At 42.9% G+C, this 17,787-nt stretch overlaps 2 protein-coding genes across 5 annotated transcripts in view; one reads left to right on the plus strand and one right to left on the minus strand.

Annotated features, from left to right (window-relative positions):
- The first annotated feature begins 476 nt into the window (after positions 1–476).
- Positions 477–11,315, plus strand: FAM118A (family with sequence similarity 118 member A). Of its 3 annotated transcripts, none has more exons than XM_053943780.1 (8): positions 477–651; positions 3,127–3,182; positions 4,379–4,631; positions 5,294–5,515; positions 6,126–6,254; positions 7,026–7,311; positions 9,659–9,691; positions 11,093–11,315. In XM_053943780.1, the coding sequence occupies exons 2-8, from the start codon at positions 3,136–3,138 to the stop codon at positions 11,188–11,190; spliced, it is 1,068 nt and encodes a 355-aa protein (XP_053799755.1). In that variant the 5' UTR covers positions 477–651; positions 3,127–3,135; the 3' UTR covers positions 11,191–11,315. The 3 variants fall into 3 exon arrangements, with proteins under 3 accessions (XP_053799755.1, XP_053799754.1, XP_053799752.1); XM_053943779.1 differs by lacking the exon at positions 477–651 and adding an exon at positions 748–1,653; XM_053943777.1 differs by lacking the exon at positions 477–651 and adding an exon at positions 749–1,742.
- Positions 11,316–12,715: 1,400 nt separating this feature from the next.
- The window catches only part of SMC1B (structural maintenance of chromosomes 1B), a 30,423-nt gene continuing 25,351 nt past the window's right edge, over positions 12,716–17,787 (minus strand). Inside the window, exons 22-25 of one of the 2 annotated variants that reach the window (XM_053943299.1) lie at positions 17,344–17,495; positions 16,875–16,944; positions 14,184–14,294; positions 12,716–13,943 (exon numbers count right to left, since the gene is read on the minus strand). In XM_053943299.1, the coding sequence (XP_053799274.1) occupies positions 13,833–13,943; positions 14,184–14,294; positions 16,875–16,944; positions 17,344–17,495 (444 nt within the window). In that variant the 3' untranslated portion in view covers positions 12,716–13,832. The remainder of the gene's footprint in view (positions 13,944–14,183; positions 14,295–16,874; positions 16,945–17,343; positions 17,496–17,787) is intronic. The other variant, XM_053943300.1, reaches the window with a different exon arrangement.

Raw genomic sequence — 17,787 nt, forward strand, 5'->3', positions numbered from 1 at the left:
TGCATATTCATATATCTCATACGTGATGCATAAATTCCTTGCAAATTAAGAATTTTTTCTGGGTTTTGCCAACTTCTTCCCCTTAATCCTGGTAGTTCCATAAAGACAGAGAGAAGGTGGAAGAATGTTTGTCATTTCCGAAAAGGAGGCTGTAACTCTTTATGTGCCCTTTCGCTGTTATGTCTGTACGAAGAATTTCTTGATTATCTCATCTCCTTCTTGAGCTAGTTAAAAAGTATCTTACGTAGATTTTATTTTAACACTGTGTTTCTATTTTAACATTGCGCTGTAACCTAAAAACAGATTTAACGCGCCAATTAAGAGAATTAACACAGCATAACTTTCTAACATTACACATACAATATTCATTGTAACATTTGCGAACAGCCAGTCATAAAATAGACGCAAAAAAAAAAAAAAAAAAAAAAAAAAAAAAAAAAAAGAAAAAAAAAAAAGGGATGGAAGGGGAGGCGGCGCTGTGACTCGCTGAGGAGGACAGGCAGCTCTGTGTGTGTGTGGGCAGCCGGGCCGCCCTGCTCTCCGGGCAGGTTGCCGTGCCCGGCCGGCCTGTGCCGCCCGCTCTCCCGGCGTCACAGCGCCGCGCCTCACGATGCCTCGGCCCCCGCCGCGCCGTCACTAGAGCCGTCCAAGGTAACGCTGCCGACTGCGCTTCTCTAAAATTCTGCTGTGCTTTGTTTCGCATTTCCCTCACCGTAATGCTTTTCATCTCCAACACCTCTATCGCCAGTACGTTTTCAGAGCGCTGACTGCTTGGTACGCGGGTTAGCCAGGTCGCTTTGTCCCGTAACTGAGGGCTGACTGCTGTATGGCGCACAGACCCGCTCTTGCCTCTCAGGGGTTCTCAGTGCCGCGGTCGGTCCCATGCCCGTTCCCGGGGGTTTGAGCGGAACGGCCGCGATTTGGGAGCAGGTTCTGATCGGAATCTGCCTTTCGGAGCTGCCCGGAACCTCGGCGGCGAGGCGGCTGTTTCCCGGCGGCGGGAGGCTCGGCCGCGGAGCCCGTCCGGGTCGCTCCCGGAAGGCGGCGGGAATCGGGAGCGGCTGTCCCGCCCCGGCTCCCGAGCCCGCTCCCGGCGTGGTTCTCCTCGGACGGAGCTGGCGGGCTCGGGACGGGGCATTCCTTTTCCCGCGGCTGCCTTTGGGTTGAACGTTTTAGGCTGTTTTCAGATATAAAAGTGTCTGGAAACACTCGCTTCGTCGAGTCAGCCCGGTGACCTGGAGTTTCAGTCGGTGACTAGAGCTCTTATTTCACCGATAAAAGCGGAGTGTGTTGAGCAGGAAAGATGTGAGGTTAGAAGCTTTTCCGATGTCCCCTCGTTGTGCTGCGCGTAAGGACCCAGCTCCCATCCCGGCTGCCAGGCATCCCTGGATCCCGGTGGGCTCCCGCTCCCAGCCTGGCCTGGGGAGCCCTTGTTGGAAAGGCTGTGCACGGCTGCGGTCAGTCCCCGAGGACGCTGCGGAGCTGCTCGCAGTGCCCGGACCACGGCGGGATCTGACCTCCATCCCCAGCGCAGCCACCCTCCGTGAGGAGCGGGGATCCCGCTGCCCTGCGCGGCTGCGCCTTCCGGGAGCGACTTCAGGAGCTAAAGGGAAGCAGCGAGGTCTGAAATGTTGGTATTGACAGCAGCCCCTGGTGGGACTTTTTTATTAAACGTGCGGAGTTGTAATTAATAAAGCTTTATTGAATGGGACTATAAAATAAGAGCTATCTTTTCCACAGAGGTAAGTTGTGCTTCCTTCCTGTGTTGTTTTTGCACTCATAATGTTCCCATGTGTGAAGGGGACGTGTTTTAGGGGTGATTATGGTGACGCTGGGGTGGTGGTCTTGGTGATCTGGAAGGTTTCTGCCAGCCTTGATGGTCTTGTGTGATTTTGAAGTGCTTTGCCTTAGACAGATTATTATCCTGATTTTTTGGATATTCTAATGATAACAGTGGGGCACCTCCATAGGATACTGTTGGTCATGGAAGGGAGAAAATAAATATTACAACAAGAAAAGATTTTTTCTGCCTTAAAAGACACCCTGGGTGCATTTGCTGAAGACATCTGTGGGTTTTTTTGTTTGGGTTTGGTTGGTTGGTTGGTTGGTTTTTTTAGGGGGATTGTTTTAGCTTTTTTTTTTTTTTTTTGGGTTGGGTTGGAGTTGGTTGGTTGGGGTTTTTTTGTGGGTTTTAATTTTTTTGGGGGGGGGGCTTGGGGTGGTTTTTTTTTTTTTTGTTTGTTTGGGGTTTTTTTTGTTTGTTTGGTTTGGTTTGGGTTTTATTGTTAGTCAGATCATCTCCAAACGTGGAGCTTCTTGCTTCCAAATTACCTTCCAGCACATGAATGTGAGAGCTGGGAACCACCTTAGGAGCCATAGGCTTTGGCACAATTTGAGGGATTGGGGACTGCAGTTTGCCATCACCATCACCAAAAACTGTGTCTCAAAGCCAAACAAAAATCACATCCTCATAAAAAAATAAACCCATGTAATGAAATTTGGGGGTTTCTAAGTAAGGATCCCATAGCCAGTTCTCTTGCCAAGACAGTCTTTCTTGTACTTCAGATATAAGGCATAATAGATGATACAGAAATAAGTTATTTTTTTCTCAGCAAGTATTTTAAATAAAATCTCTCATACCCTGCAGTCTGGTCATGTAGCCAGGTGGCTCTCAGAGGGCTTTTTGTGAGCAGGTGTGATGTGGAAGTCTGGTTTTCTACAACTGGATTGACTAAACTGATTATTATGAAAAAAATAAAATCAAGAAACTCATTAATTGACTTGAAATGACTTGTAGTTTTAGTGAGTGTGATAAATTTTATCCTGAATTTTGGCACAAGTATTTTTTAGCTGCATGAATAGCTGCATCTCTATTGTCTCTGTCCTCTGGCATTTGGAAGCTTAACTGGAGTGTGCTGGGTTTGCACACTTGTCCTTTGGCAGGTTTGTTTCCATCAGTGCCTTGCTTCACTGGGATGAATGACACATGGATGAGTGACACATGGAGGATATTAAAACAGTTGGTAGCAATAAAGGGAAAAAATCAGCAGTAATACATCTGATTTTGGTTTTGGCTTTTTCTAGGGTAGAAGCATTAAGAATTATTTTGCTTTTTGTTTTATTCAGGGCTCAGAGATGGAATCACCGGAAGGGGCCACCATTAGAAGTGAGCAGAAATTCAGGTAACTTGCATTAGAGTTGATACAAAACTGTCTCTTAATGAAAATCTGAAACCACAGTGGGAATAAACTACTGAATATTGAATACAAGAGCAACATCATGCCAGAAAACTTGAAATTATCCCAGAAGCTAGTTTCTTCACTGACCAAGTACTTCATGCTGACTCCAGTTGTTTGTGAGGAGGAAACAATTTGGGCTAAATGTAGCAGGGAGGCATGGGGCCATCGAACATGTTTTATTTGTAGGCACTAGCTGGCAGCCATACCTACATGTTTATTGCTTTGCCTGAGGCCATTTCAAGTTGAACATTATAGTTTGACCTACATGATTGTGAAATAAGATGTGTTAATCATCTTTATTACCATGTTACCAGGAACTTAAAATCTGTAAAGGTAGTTTGGAAAGTCAGAGGAGTTCTGAGTTTCTGTACTACTGAAATCTTTGTTTGTATAGAGTGATTTTGCTGTATGGCTTATATGCATTTTCACTTATTTGCTGAGTAATCATGAAAGAGATTTTCCTCACATTCCTCTGTGCTGGTTTATGCAGAGACTATGGATGTAACACCAACACACCTCTGAGAGGGATCTGTGGGTAGTAATGTCAAAACAGTGAGTTGGATGAATGCTTGATCTAAACCAGCATGAATGCTATGTTCACATATCCTACAGTGATCATAAATGAGAATAAAATATTCCACTTTCTCCCAGAAAAAAACCAAAAGTTTGTTTTCTTAGAATAGTGTGACTTGTCCCTTTGAAATAGTTCTACTTCCTTTCTATCACATATGTATTAGTTCAGTCATTGGACAATCTTTTGCCTACTTTTTTCAAAATTTCATGGGAAATGGTGTTTGGCTTGCCCAGTGGCCTGGAAATTGGCAATTGTCAATTTGGATCTCAGAGATAACAGTGATTTGAAGTTGGCTTTTTTTGGCTGGCATTAACAATGCACATTTATTTGTCTGAAATGGCAAAAAGGCATGAAAGCTGTTGTTGGTTTGGGGGAAGCCGTGAGCTTCTGTGGCTCCTATCTCATCCTGTTGTGTAGGAATGGAGAGCTGTGTTCCTGCTGGTTTGTTGGTGTTTTGCAGAAGCTTTAATGGCTCAGGTGAGCTTCTGGAGTCAGTCCCTGAGCTCTTCAGGCAAGCCAGGAAATGCGCCGTGAACAATGAACACTTTTGTTTTCTGTGTTTAAGAAAATTCTTAAAAAGTCTCATAAGAAAGCAGCCTCGGGACCTTCTCCTGGTAATTGGGACGGGGGTGAGTGCTGCAGTAGCCCCAGGAATCCCAGCACTCTGCTCCTGGAGAAGCTGCATTGAGGCTGTCCTTGGAGCAGCTGAGCAGCTGGAGGTGCTGCACCCAGGGGATGTCGCTGAGTTCCGTAAGAAAGTGATCAAAGAGAGAGACCTGCTTGTGGTTGCGCATGATCTCATCAGGAAGATGTCACCAGTGAGTATGTTTATCACCTCTGTTAATTTCTAAGCCTGCTATGTACTTTTGTTGTGTTATAAGGGAGCATTACTTCCAAAAGTTGATTTTTTTAATGGTGAAAATGGAATTTTTGCGAGTAATCCCACAGTGCATTGTACATTTTGGGGAGATTAAAAAATCCCCGAGCTTTAGTATAAGTTAGCATTCAACAGAATTAATGGAAACAAGAGTTCTGACTATTAAATATTTGCTGTCAAGTTTTCTCAACCAGGAATGAAAACATAGAAACTGCTCCCCACCTCCCCCCCTAATCCCTCTTAATACTATATCCCAGGGATATCCAGGATATACTGAACAGCTGAATACTGATAAAATACTGGTGTGTGTGAATCCAGGATTAGCTAATTTAAGTGTTCTATTGTTCTTGTATTACAAGCTCTCTGGAGAAATCCTTGTTTGGTGTCCAAACAGACAATTGTTTGGAGCTACACTAAGTAGAGGCAAGAACACTGGAACAAACTGAGATTTGTTTTGGGTGGTTTTGGTTGGTTTTGGTACTGTTCAAGCCCTCTTTTACAGGAATGCTTTGGCATTAAGTAGCCAGATGGTTGGATGCCTGTGGGAGGCAGTTGTAACGGAGCACATGGGCCTGATGGAGTGTTCCTCTCCTCTTTCCTCAGCGTACCGGGGACACGAAGCCCAACTTCTTCCAGGATTGCTTAATGGAGGTGTTTGATAGTTTAGAACAACACATTCAGAACCCTGTGGTCCTGCAATCCATCCTGAGGCTCATGGAGAGAGGCACAATGGTTCTGACTACAAACTATGATAATCTGCTTGAAATATTTGGTCAGCAACAGGGTAAACCTATGGAATCTTTAGACCTAAAAGATAAGGATAAGGTACGATGAGAGCAGTAAAATTATCAGACTTAATTTATGACAACTTGGCACATAAGCTGCACTGAAAGATGTTTTCCTGTTTAAAAAATCAAGACTAAAAGTTGTTAATTGTTAAAGCATGTCTATAAGTTACAGCAGATGCCCAGACATTTCTTTTACATATCTCTTCATTCTGAGTAATCTGGTAACAGTTACCAAGGAGAATTTCAGTGATGTGTTTGTCAACCAGTTCCCTACCATTTACTGGAAAAACGCACAAATTATTTAACTTATGTAAAGTCATTGTTAAAATTCCAAATAGAATTTCACCTGGCTGGTAGTTAATTTGCTGTTCACACCTTTTCTGCCAGTGCTGCTGGAACTTGCTTCTTGGTTGACTGGCTGTTTAACCCAAAAAGCCAGAGACAGCTGCAGTATCAGCCATCACCTCTTTGTTACAGTTTAAAGTGAGCTGTGTAATTAGTAATTACAGTCTCTTGCTGTAGGAAAGGGCAAAAGGAGTTCTTTCTGCTTTAAGTGGTTTATAAGTCAGTTCAGCTGTATAGTTTTGCAGATTCATGGTGAGTGTGGTATATTCTAACAAAAGGATGTATCTTGCATAATGCTTTAGGTTCTTCAGTGGGCAAGGGGCCATATAAAATACGGAGTTCTTCATATCCACGGCTTGTATACAGATCCCTGTGGAATGGTGCTTGATCCCTCAGGATATAAAGATGTTACTCAAGATCCTGAAGTCATGGTTTGTGTGATCTTTTAAAATTTTGACTATGTTTTGCCAAACAGTTTTCTTGTAATCACTGCAGACAAGATATTTCAGGTTCTGTGGGATCATATAAATTAAATACTTGGGGACCAGAGGAACTATTCAGAATTATTCAGGAAGATGGTTCTGTTGCAAGGGCAGTACTTGGGTACAGTGGCTGTGTAAATCACAACCAAACCCCTCAGCTGGATGTCACAGTTTGTATTTATCTCTGGAAAGAACAGGAACCTCAAAACACTGGACACCAGGACAAGGATTCATCATCACATGATTGCTAAATTTCTTAGGGGTTTAAACTGGTACCAGGATCCTGGACTTAATGTTGTCTTAGCTGTCATAGAAGTCAAACATTTGGTCGGGAATGTTAATTTTCCATATTTAGAGGTTGACCTTACAGGAAAGCAATATTCTGTCAACCTAATTATTTCAATTTAAATTTCCTTGCTGGCAACACTTACATGCCTATTTAAATTCCATGGAATGGCTTGGGTTGGAAGGGACCTTAAAGATCATCTTGTTCCAACTCCCATATTTGTATGATAATTCTGCCCTTTTTTTTTTTTTTTTGTAGGAACAGTGGATTTGAAATGTCAGTTTGGCCTGGTCCTAAAACATTTGCTTTTTTCAGGTCACTAGTGAGGTTCTGCTCTGCTGGTCCTTTTCTGGCTGATGTATTTTAAAAGTTCTGACCTTGGCTTTTGTCTGCTGAAGTAAATGTGGCTCTTCTTTCTTTCTATTCCTTCACAGGAGGTTCTGCAGAACTTGTACCGAACCAAGTCTTTTCTGTTTTTGGGTTGTGGAGAGACTCTGCGTGACCAGATATTCCAAGCTCTTTTTCTTTACACAGTAAAGAACAAAGTGGACCTAGAACATTACATGTTGGTGCTTAAAGAAAATGAAGACCACTTTTTTAAGCTCCAGGCAGATATGCTGCTGCATGGAATAAAAGTGGTGTCCTATGGGGACTGCTTCCAACAATTCCCAGAGTATGTCCAGGATCTGACTGCTCAAATCTGCAAACAGAGAAGTCCAGGTAATGTGGCCTCTTCAACACCACAATTTGGAGCATGTACTGGGCACTTTGCCCTGCCTGAGCACTGCAGCTGATCCAAGCACTGACCTCGTATGCAGCTTTGTTGCTTGTGAGGGACATGCAGTGTTGGAGCATGTGGCCAAACTGTAACTAGATGGTTTTTTTGAAATCTGTGGATTTTGGAGGGCTGTGGATTCTTGCAAATTTAATCTTGAATTCTGGATTTGTCTCTTTGTTAGTATTTGGTAAAGATGTTTACATAACATATATTTATGATGTGAACTACTTCAGCTTATTGAGTATTACATTGTCAGAAATCTGACTTGTCAGGAAAAGAGACTAAGAGAATTGAAGGGATTAGCTGGTGGGATAAGCTGGTTGAGCCACAATATCTGACTGAGCATAGAATGGGAAATTAAATCAGTGCATCCAATAAGTGTTTGGTTTAGTACGCTTAGGGTTGTGAAGAGAATGAAAAGAAACAACAACTGTATGTCTAAGGAAAGAGATTTCTTTAATGTTTTCAAAACAAGGACAGTTCTGTTTTAGTTTATTCAGAGAACACAGGAAAATAACTAAATGACCTTAGGAAGAATTGCTATTTGACAGCTCTTCTATTTATCATTTCAGTGAAACTGTTTTGTCTAAAATTACTCCCAGGTGGTGCATAGGAAGAACCTTTCCCTGAAAAGTGCATGTCCAAAGTGCATATCCTGTTTTTTTTACTTGATGAATATTCCAATTAGACTGCATTATGTTTTTCTTTCCATGAAGGCTAGAAAAAAAATATTTATCACACCACTGAGATTTCAGGATGTTTGTCTGGAGCCTGATTTGCATCAGATTTGCAAGAAGAGGGACTTTACTCAGATTTGAAAACTTCGTGATCTCATTTACAAGATCCCAAACAAAACCATTTTCAGGTGTGCAGAATGGCTCTGTACATCACCAAACTGTCAGGGTTTGGTTTTTTGTGCCTATTTACAAACTGTTCTAAAATGTAGCAGGGGGAGTTTGTTAAAAGGGTTATCTTAAAGAAATGAGAAATGCAAAACCATGGTAAGCCTGATGCAGACTAGGGACTACAGGCCCCTGGACACTCACTGGAAAAGGAACACAGCAAACCACAAGCAGTCAGAAATCCTGGAATGCCTTCTGTGTCAACTGGGGAAGTTCCCACTGACTGGAAAAGAGGAAACATAACCCCTACTTTTAAAAAGGGAGAAAAAAAGGAAGACTTGGGAGATGTGGATAAAAATGGGCTGGATGGTCATACTCAGGGCTGTGGTCAGTGGTTTTGTGTGTGGATAGAAACTGATGGAAGCTGTGTCCTCCAGGAGTCTGTGTTAGGACCAGGACCATGTAATAGCTTTGATGGGGATGTAGACAGTGAGCTTGAGTGTGTCCTCAACAGATGACAGCAAGCTGAGGGCTGTGGTTGTAGGGAAGGAGTCACATCCAGAGAGACCTGGATAGGCTGGGGAGGTAGGGCTGTGCAATCACCAAGTTCAGCAAGGCCAAGGTTCTGCAGCTGGGTCAGGGCAATCGGAAACAGAAATCCAGTCTGGGGATGAGCAGATGGAACAACCTGAGGAGGACCTGGGGGTGCTGGTGGTGAGAGCTGGACACGCCCTGGCCATGTGTGCTGGGACCCAGAACCCCCCTGTGCTGGGCTGAGCCCCCAGCATGGGCAGCAGGGCAGGGGGGATTGGGCTCTGCCCTGCTCAGGTGAGACCCCACCTGCAGAGCTGCCTTGAACCTGGGGGTCCCCAACATCAGAAGGACATGGAGCTGCTGGAAGTGGGTCCAGAGGTGGGCAACAAAGATTATCAGGGGCTGGAGTAACTCTTCTTTGGATACAGGCTGTGAGAACTGGGGGTGTTCAGCCTGGAGAAGAGAAGGCTATAGGGAGATCTTATGGCAGTTTTCCAGTGCCTAAAGGGGCTCCCAGAGAGCTGGAGAGGGACTTTTGGACAAGGTCACACAGGGATAGGACAAGGGTGAATGGCTTCAGACTGAAAGGGCATAGATTTAATTAGATATGAAGAGGACATGGTTTTGTGATCAGAATGGTGGGACTCTGGCATAAGTTGCCTAGAGAAGCTGTGTCTGCCCCACCCCTGGAAGTGTTCAAGGCCAGGCTGGATGGGTCTTAGAGCAGCCTGGGATAGTGGAAAGTGTCCCAGTCCCTGGCAGGAGGGTGGAACTGGATGAGCTTTAACATTCCTTCCAACCCAGACCATTCTGGGATTCTAAATACAACCTTGCTGTTTTGGGATGGTGCATAAAAATATAAAAAGTTCCTGGATGCTCATGTGTGTTGCTGATGTGTCTTACACTTCTCTAGATGCTGATCGGGTGGACAGCACAACACTGTTGGGTAAGTAATGTTTTTATTTTCACAGAAAGTTCCATAACCCTACCAATACAAGAAAAATACCCCTCTTATTTCCAAATAAGAGCAGAGCTCTGATTTAGCTCTGAAAGTTTGCTGAACGCTCTTTTTTACTCTGTGGTTTTCTTTCTGCCTAGCAGCAGGTAACTGATGGCCTTTTCAGGTCTATCAAATGACAAATGATAGTATTACCTCAGAGTACTCTGGTGAATGCTAGTAACTTTTTATCTACATTTTCTGGAGCTTTTATATGCTAACATCAATGAGATTTTTGGCTTAGATTTCCAAATACAGGTTTCTGTTCCAAAAGCCTTCCTTAAGGGGGTCAGGAAGAGTGAATCTCAAGGGTGTGGTACTGAAGGTGATTTTACAGCTGAGCTGTTCAGGTTGCTTTGTGATATTTTTGTGAATAACCCAAGCATTCCAAGTGAATAACCCATACATTCCAATTGATGGAAAAGATACAGTGAAACAACTTAAAAAGATTCCACTGCTGAGAGATCTGTGCTGCTGCAGCCAACATCAAAATTGTATAGAAGTACCATTCTGTACTGCATGTAAGGGCCTTTGGCAGTGCAGGAGGTGAAAACCCTGCTTTTTCCCAATCAAAAAGCACACAAGCTCCAAGACACTTGTGTGCAGGTGTAAAGCCAGAGATGAGTTTTGTAATTCCAATGGGATTTTAAACTTACCTTTCTCTAACTAAGTTCATAAATCCCAATTTCAATAAAGTACAATTAGGCAGAACAGAATCCAAAACCTTGAGTACAATTTATCCCAGTCCCTCTTAACAGTCAGTCCTCCTTTACTAATTTGTTAGCACCATCTTTAGGTAGTTTTAGCACCAGTTTACTTGTAGTTCAGAATACAGACCAAGTAAAAAACCCAAGAGGATTATTGCATGTAATACCCCACAACCTTCTGCTTTTGAAGGAATTTCTATTCTGTTCAATTACTCTCCAGTTATGTTGTTTATGTACTTCCAACAGCAGCTTACACCAAGGATTTTTGTTGCAGGCTTCAGGAATGGTTCAAGTTGGGACCACTGGGGTAGTCTATTTCAACCCTCTAGCTCAAGCTGGGGCCTCTGAATAAAGGATCCAGACTCATGTGTGAACTTTACCCGTGTTAAATTAGTTTTGGCAAAAGGCAACTGAATCCTGAGCTGAGTCCCTGTTGTGTCAGTACTAGAGATCAGTTTTGGGGGAGAGCTTGAGCCCAGATGTTTAGCAGGGTTAATGTTACATGTAATTCAGAATCCAAATATGAGAACCTCGGGGGACCAGGATTGTGTTTATCTTGCTAGCTGGTGCTTGGAATAAAAAGTACACCAAGCACATTGATGTAGCAATAATAATGTGTTTTCTTTCCCCTCTCTCACCCCAGGAACATCATGTGTGGATTGTGCTAAAAGGAAGTTAGGAGAAGGTGGCACTGATTCTCCCAAGAGGATCAAGCAGTCAGATATACCCACTCTTGAATGAAAAAACCCCAAACACCCAAAGCCCACCCCAGAAGCTTTTTAACAGCAGGTGTTTTACATCTGCTGCATGGAAAGTTTTGAGCTGGTATTGTCATGATTTTGAGTGGAATAAAATTGTACATACTAGTCTTCTGTTTTCTAAAGCCATAAATGTGTAGTGTGTAAAGCTTGAGAGTCCAGTGAGTCACTCCCCTGGCACTGCCAGACCACTCAGGCAGGATCTGCAGGGTCACACAGAAGCAGATGCAACTTCTCTTTGCATCTGTGTGAAGCCACTTGGACCAAGCTCTTCCCCAGGTGAAGCTGCCCAACGTTTGAATCTGTCAAAAGTGCCTTTGAAATACAGGGGTTTCAGTTCTTCCATCAGCTGAACTGCAAGTGGGTTTCTGGATTCTTCAGGGGTCTTTCAGGCTTCAGTCTCTGATGCCCAAGACCTGAAGAACAGTGCTGTCCCACATTTATGGAACCCACAGCATGACGACCCACCTGCTTTCCACTTTAGGCATGAGGATTTGTTTTTTCCTGTGTCCAGTAAGGCACAAGATCACCCGGGAAGGAAAGGCTGGAACAGTGCTGCATCTGCAGGGACAAGACTGCAGGGCTGGCACTCCCTGTCCTCTCTGCAGTGGGTTCCTGTGGAAATGTTTTAAATATTGCTACATCACAGACTCTGCTGCCTTGGACAGCAGGTGTAAGTTTGCCTTTGGTTGAACTGCTCCAAGGGTGAAGGTGAGACCCAGCAGTACCTGGTATTTCCCCCACCTGCATCATGTTGGCAGCAAGACAGAATTCTCTCTGCAGCTGCCAGCACTGGAAAGCACGTGTAGTTTTCCAGTCAGCTGGCTCTCACCTCAGTGGCTGCAGGAGGGCATGTCCAGGGCTGTTCTTTGTGCTGATGGTGTACCATCACAGGTGTCCCTGACAGGGCTGAAGGACTGCTCCTGTCATGTGTCCCTGTGGCTGTTGCCTAAGGATTTCTGTTATGCTTTCTGAGAGCAGGTCAGGTTGTACTGGGGTTTTACAGGAGGGCAAGGGGTGGGTCTGGACACCTTTCTCTCTGAACTATGGTTTGGCAGGTCTTTACTCTCGTTACACAACCACCTCCTGCAGCTGCTGTAAAGTGCTGCTTTGGAAAGTGACTAGTCAGGCTCTTGTGGATCCTGATGATCAGCTCAGAACACTTCACCTGTTGTTTCAAGCCAAGCAAAACCCATCAGTTGCATGGAGGTATTTATGACCCGCATTACTACCACTATTTAAACCCTAAAGTCACGCAACTCCTTATTACATGCTTGAAGTTGGGTCCACAATAGGAAATCCCATCTCTCCCCTTGGTAAGGATCAGTTTACACCCAGCACTGGTGATTCTTCCCTTGTAGATACTGCTGAACTGTAGCTTGTCCAGCAGCCTCCTGTCTTGAGGGCCATCTATTGTATCCTCAAAAGCAGAAGAGTGAGGGGTTGTTTTATCTCCTAATATGTCTGTTACCAGATTCTGAAATAAGGCACTGATGCTGTCTCATGCCTCAGAGTAAATTATTTTATTTTATTCAGTGAAGTGTAGCAATAACACAAGTATTTGATGAACATCTGTATTCCTGTGAAACACATTACACTCCTGCTCAATCTTCCTTCCTGAGGCAGGATCCTCACAGGCCCAGCACAAGCCCAGGGCTCACAGCACAACCTAGGTATATGTAAGCAACCAACAGGACAAAAGGAACCTGCTCTGTGAGCACAAGATAAAATTATTAACAGCCACAAACCAAGGGAAGCTCTTCAGGACACACAGAGGTGGAACATAAGCCAGATAAAGTGATACCAGCTTTCAGGTTTCTTTACCCAACTTCATTAACTTTAGATGAAAAATTAATTAACTTCAATCTGCTTAGATGAAAAACGGCCAGCAAAGTAACTTCAGTGTACTGGGACAGCTACATAATAACATTACATTTTTATATATTTCTATATATATAGATATATATTTCATTTGCCTCTATAGCATGGTTCATTCTTTCCACTTCTGTACGAGGTGAAATAGCTCAGAGGTGAAATTTTTCAAGGTTACATAACAGCTGTAGAGCTGCATCTCAAGTGTTTGTACAGTTAACTAATACTTGTGTAAGGTTGCAGTGGAGAACTGAAGTATTTCTGATTGTCACAGGAGTGATAATGAACAAGATAATGAGCACATGCCAGTACCTTACTGTTTTAGAAAAGAGGAAATAATCCTATTCTGAAGGCAAATAGATGCAGCTACAACACAAAAGGTCCTGACTGGACCAGTGAGCACCTGAACAGCATGCTGGCACTATGGACTTTTCCTAAAAACAAGAGGCTTGTTCTTTGGGATACTCTACTTATGGAAATGAACCTGCAGCACTTCTTACAGCCAAAAGATTTGGAATGAAAGCTTTGGGTACCAGTGTGCAAACCTCAGAAACAGCCTCGGGCTCTCACCTCTCCTTAACAAAACTGCATCAAGGAGTAGCAGTTGATTCCCTTAATATTTTGCAAAACTGCTTTACTTGAAAAGTGAACATTCCCCTATCAACCTCTAACAGCCACATTCAAACTCAGGTTTGTAACAGTCAGCTGTGAACCCAGTTCCTGTTGTCACCTGGCCCTGATACCATCCATGCACTATTCGAAGAGAGAACCATGGCTGGGCTTCTCTGCTGTGTCCTGCTCTTCTCCCTCTGGGTACTCGGTAAGGTCCAGGGTCAGGACTTGGCTGAACATAACCTCATTGTGCTAAGAAGAGGGAGGATCAGACCATGTAACACACTTCTGGTACTTGAAATAAGCATTTCATAACTATGAGATGAAATCATGAGCTCCAGTTCCCCAGAGGATGTTCCCCAAAGCCGGTATCTGCACAGCAGGACACACCCAGCCACCAACTGTGTGCCTGGTTCACTGGAGCAACACTTCAGGTGTGACCCAGCACTTCAACAACCCCATGTGCATTATTTACCCATAATTAATTGTTACCTCAGGACACACTCCAATCAATGCATCTGCCTTGCAATAAAACTCTTCCTTCAGGGAAATAACTATCATTTGGACCTGTTCATGTGCCTGTTCTCTAATGAAACTTGAGACCTTTGGAAAGAAACCAAGTGTTTGAGTTAGTTCTGGCAACCAATGCTGTGATTAGGGAATGGTGAAGGAAGAACTGAGCTGTGCTAGCTGCAGAATTCCATCATGATTGCTACAATCAGAAATAAACCAGTTTTAAAAGCCAGATATTTTGCATGGTTTTAAGACAACCCCTCAAGTGTGTTGCTTTTTGAAAACATTTCAGAGAATAATGGTTCATTCCAGTGAATAAAGCTATAAAAAGACACCAGTGCCAATGAATAACAATTTTACTTTATATAACTAGAAAGGAAGGTGGAAATCCCTAAATAACTTTTTTCAAAAGTGTGAAAAGTTTGCTACTGGCTGTATAATAAATTAGTTCACTGCAGACAGCAGCAAGTTTCTCAATGATAATGTAACTTAAAGGTACAAAATTTAAGTTATTAACTGGTGAGATTGCAGTTTCCCCTAATATAAATTAAATGCTGCATAAAGGAAAACCAGTACCTTTTTAATGAGCCCTCTGCCTGCACACTTCTATCTACATGACATGGAAATTAATTTTTTACTGGAAGAACTGTAAGTAAGTTATGGGAAGAACTCTTGTTAGTAAGTTAAAACTTCACAGTAATTTCAGAGTATAGTTCCAATTAGTGAGAGATCTGCTTTAATACATCATCAATCTGAAAGAATGGAAAGAAACAGATTAATTTCTTAGGATAAAAAATAGATACCAGTGAGTACCAGCAACAACTTTCACAGATCAGTTTTGCTCAGTTGCAGTATTTAATTTTAGCTGTGTTTGGATTGAGTAATCCAGGTGCATAGAGGCAAAATCACCTCTTTGTTTCCAGTGTTTTGACAAGAATGGTGCCCAGCACATCCTTAGGCATAAAAGGCACCTCTCTTCTGCCAGGCAGAATGAGCCTCCTCAGAAAGGCAAAGTGCAGCAAAGTGCCTAGTGCACTCTATTAATCATTATCAGCTTTGTTAATGCATCATAGGTAGCCTATATGGAAAGCTGGCAACATCCCAGAAGTCCTCACCTGCATGCAATGTGTACAAGATTGGGGCAGGTCTAACTGCAACTGGATTAATAAAGTCATCCAGGTAACAACCAGGTAAGGGCCCATGGCCAGCTCCAGACAGAGCCAGGAAACACACCAGCCAGCCACCCCAGACAGCTGCAGAGATGGGCAGTGCTCATCACCTGACACACCACAGCTTCCACAACAAGCAGAAATGTGAAGTTCAGAAGTAAATGGTGTAACAGCAAAGGAACACCTCGAGTCAGCCTGCACTGCTCCAGGTCACCAGCCTTGAGACATCTGAGCCCAGAAAGAGTAACACACAGAAAACAATACTCGTATTCGGCCAGAATACATCTTAGAGTGGTCCCAAGTCTTATAAGCAGAGCAGTATCTGATAGAAGCTCAGCTCACAGAGGTGCTGTGTGACGTGTAATCTTATTTTTAATCATGTCACTGAGAGCCAAGCCCTAAAACTTCCTTAGGGATCTTCATTATAGCCCCACTACATCCCATCTGATGTTGCTGAAACACACTGCAGCAAGCTAAAACAACTTCAGGGCCTGGGTAACTCTTGTGGACTTGTATCCCAAGGATTATTTAGGGAATTAAATAGGTTCAGGAACCTCTCAAAGTGAGTCAGTAATCTCCAAGAAAGAATTGAATTCTATCTGGCAGGCACAAGTGGTAGAGCTTTCCAGCTATCTATTCCAGAGGTACCCTCCAAGCAAACTCTGGAGTACTTGGCACATCACACTTAATGCCATCAGGGGAACAACCAAAATATTTGGTGTTTAAACAACTGCTTTTGTTTGTTAGGCTCTACCAAGACTGACATTAGAGGTAATGTTACTAGAAATACTGTTCTGAAAAAGAATGCTTCCACAGAAGAAAATCTAGGCATATGTGGTGAGCTTTAGGATTCCTCCCTACAAAAAATCCTCCTGTTCTGAGCCTCCCCCTCCCAGGGGCTGCCATCCACAGCTGCAATCTCTGCTGTTTATGTTCCAGCCTTGGTTCTTGTTACATTGAACAGTTACTGGCAAAAAGGGAAAGAGAAATTAAGAGGGCAGGAAGGTGTTTTGATCAAGAAAAGTCATGTGACTAAAATGACTGGAGCAACAGCTTAATTGGTGCCAATGCAAAAATTGTTACTAAGCCAATTACATTAAACACTCCAGTGGCAGAATGACTTGGTTTCCACATGCAGATATACTCCTTGCTACTTCTTGGAGCCAAGGGAACTCCAAGGCCTTACCAATTCCAAGCAGCACAATTCCCAGGTGCCCTCCAGGTCACACTGTGCCACATGGGGTTACACAACACACCTGCACACCTTCACACTCCTCACCACCTCTTCTCACCTTCACAATTTAGAGACCAATCAAACACACTTGGATTAAGGAATTTAAATTTTTCCTGTATCTCACAGACTGGTTACTTCAGCCCTAAATCCAATCCAATTTAAAACAGATTCAGTCAGGCTAAACACTCTGTATCCCAATACCCTGCAATGGAAGTAGCCACCCTTTTGTAAAAGGTACCAGATATTGTGGGTAATAAAGCAACTTACTTTATCAATGTTTGTGTTGTCCAGTGCAGCATCTATCTCATCCAAAATAAAAAAAGGAGCTGGACGAAAACTGTAGAAGACAAGACAGTATTTTACAGTGAGATACCAAAATGTTAATCAACCTTCTAATTACTTACTTAGTCCATAAATAAAGTTGATAGTATTTTGCAATATTATTCTTATTTTATTGCAATTAAATAATTAGATATCATTTAATATTCAATATTAAATAATAGACAAGAAATTAACAGTTAATATTTTTAATTAACATGAAATTCTACATTGAATATATAAAGTCATGACAGATAAAGAATAAGGACTTCAGCAATGCTTGAACACTCCATTAGCAGAATTTTTAACATGTGTATAAGCATAACACTATCTCTTTCTATCACCTACTTGGCCACTTGGAGAATACCCTAACACTTTTTTTTTTTTTCCCTGGATAGTCCCAGAACAATTCTTTTACCTGTGTACAGCAAACACAAGAGCCAGGGCTGCCACTGTTTTTTCCCCTCCTGACAAACTGTCCATCGGCATAAAGCGCTTGCCCGGAGCCACGCAGTGGAAGCCAATGCCTTCCAGATAGGGCTCCTCAGGATTTTCCGGACTAAGGAAGGCCTAGAAACAAATACATTTATGAGATTTATCAAATTATTTAGATGGTTATTTTTTAGGTTTAAATGCTGCCTGAGCTAGTGAGGAAACCAGTGAGTTTGCTTCCCTTTTAGGGAAGCCGTTCATCCATTCTGTGAGCAGCTGTATCCAGTTCCTGGAGAATATGGTTTTGTTAACAAACTGGGAACCAAGAGGCTCAGTAACAAAACCAGTATGGAAATGGTGCCACATATTTGTTATTTCCAGACTTTCAACTACTGAACAAACTCGATTTTATAATTTTCTATGTAACTCC

Source organism: Vidua chalybeata, chromosome 5, assembly GCF_026979565.1.
Source record: "Vidua chalybeata isolate OUT-0048 chromosome 5, bVidCha1 merged haplotype, whole genome shotgun sequence".
Lineage (NCBI taxonomy): Eukaryota > Metazoa > Chordata > Aves > Passeriformes > Viduidae > Vidua > Vidua chalybeata.

Excerpts from the sequence above, each read along its gene's own strand:
- FAM118A (XM_053943780.1), top strand. The coding sequence starts at position 3,136 with ATGGAATCACCGGAAGGGGCCACCATTAGAAGTGAGCAGAAATTCAG. Across the intron at positions 6,255-7,025 it reads CTCAAGATCCTGAAGTCATG|GAGGTTCTGCAGAACTTGTA; the intron begins GTTTGTGTGATC and ends ATTCCTTCACAG. Across the intron at positions 7,312-9,658 it reads CTGCAAACAGAGAAGTCCAG|ATGCTGATCGGGTGGACAGC; the intron begins GTAATGTGGCCT and ends ACACTTCTCTAG.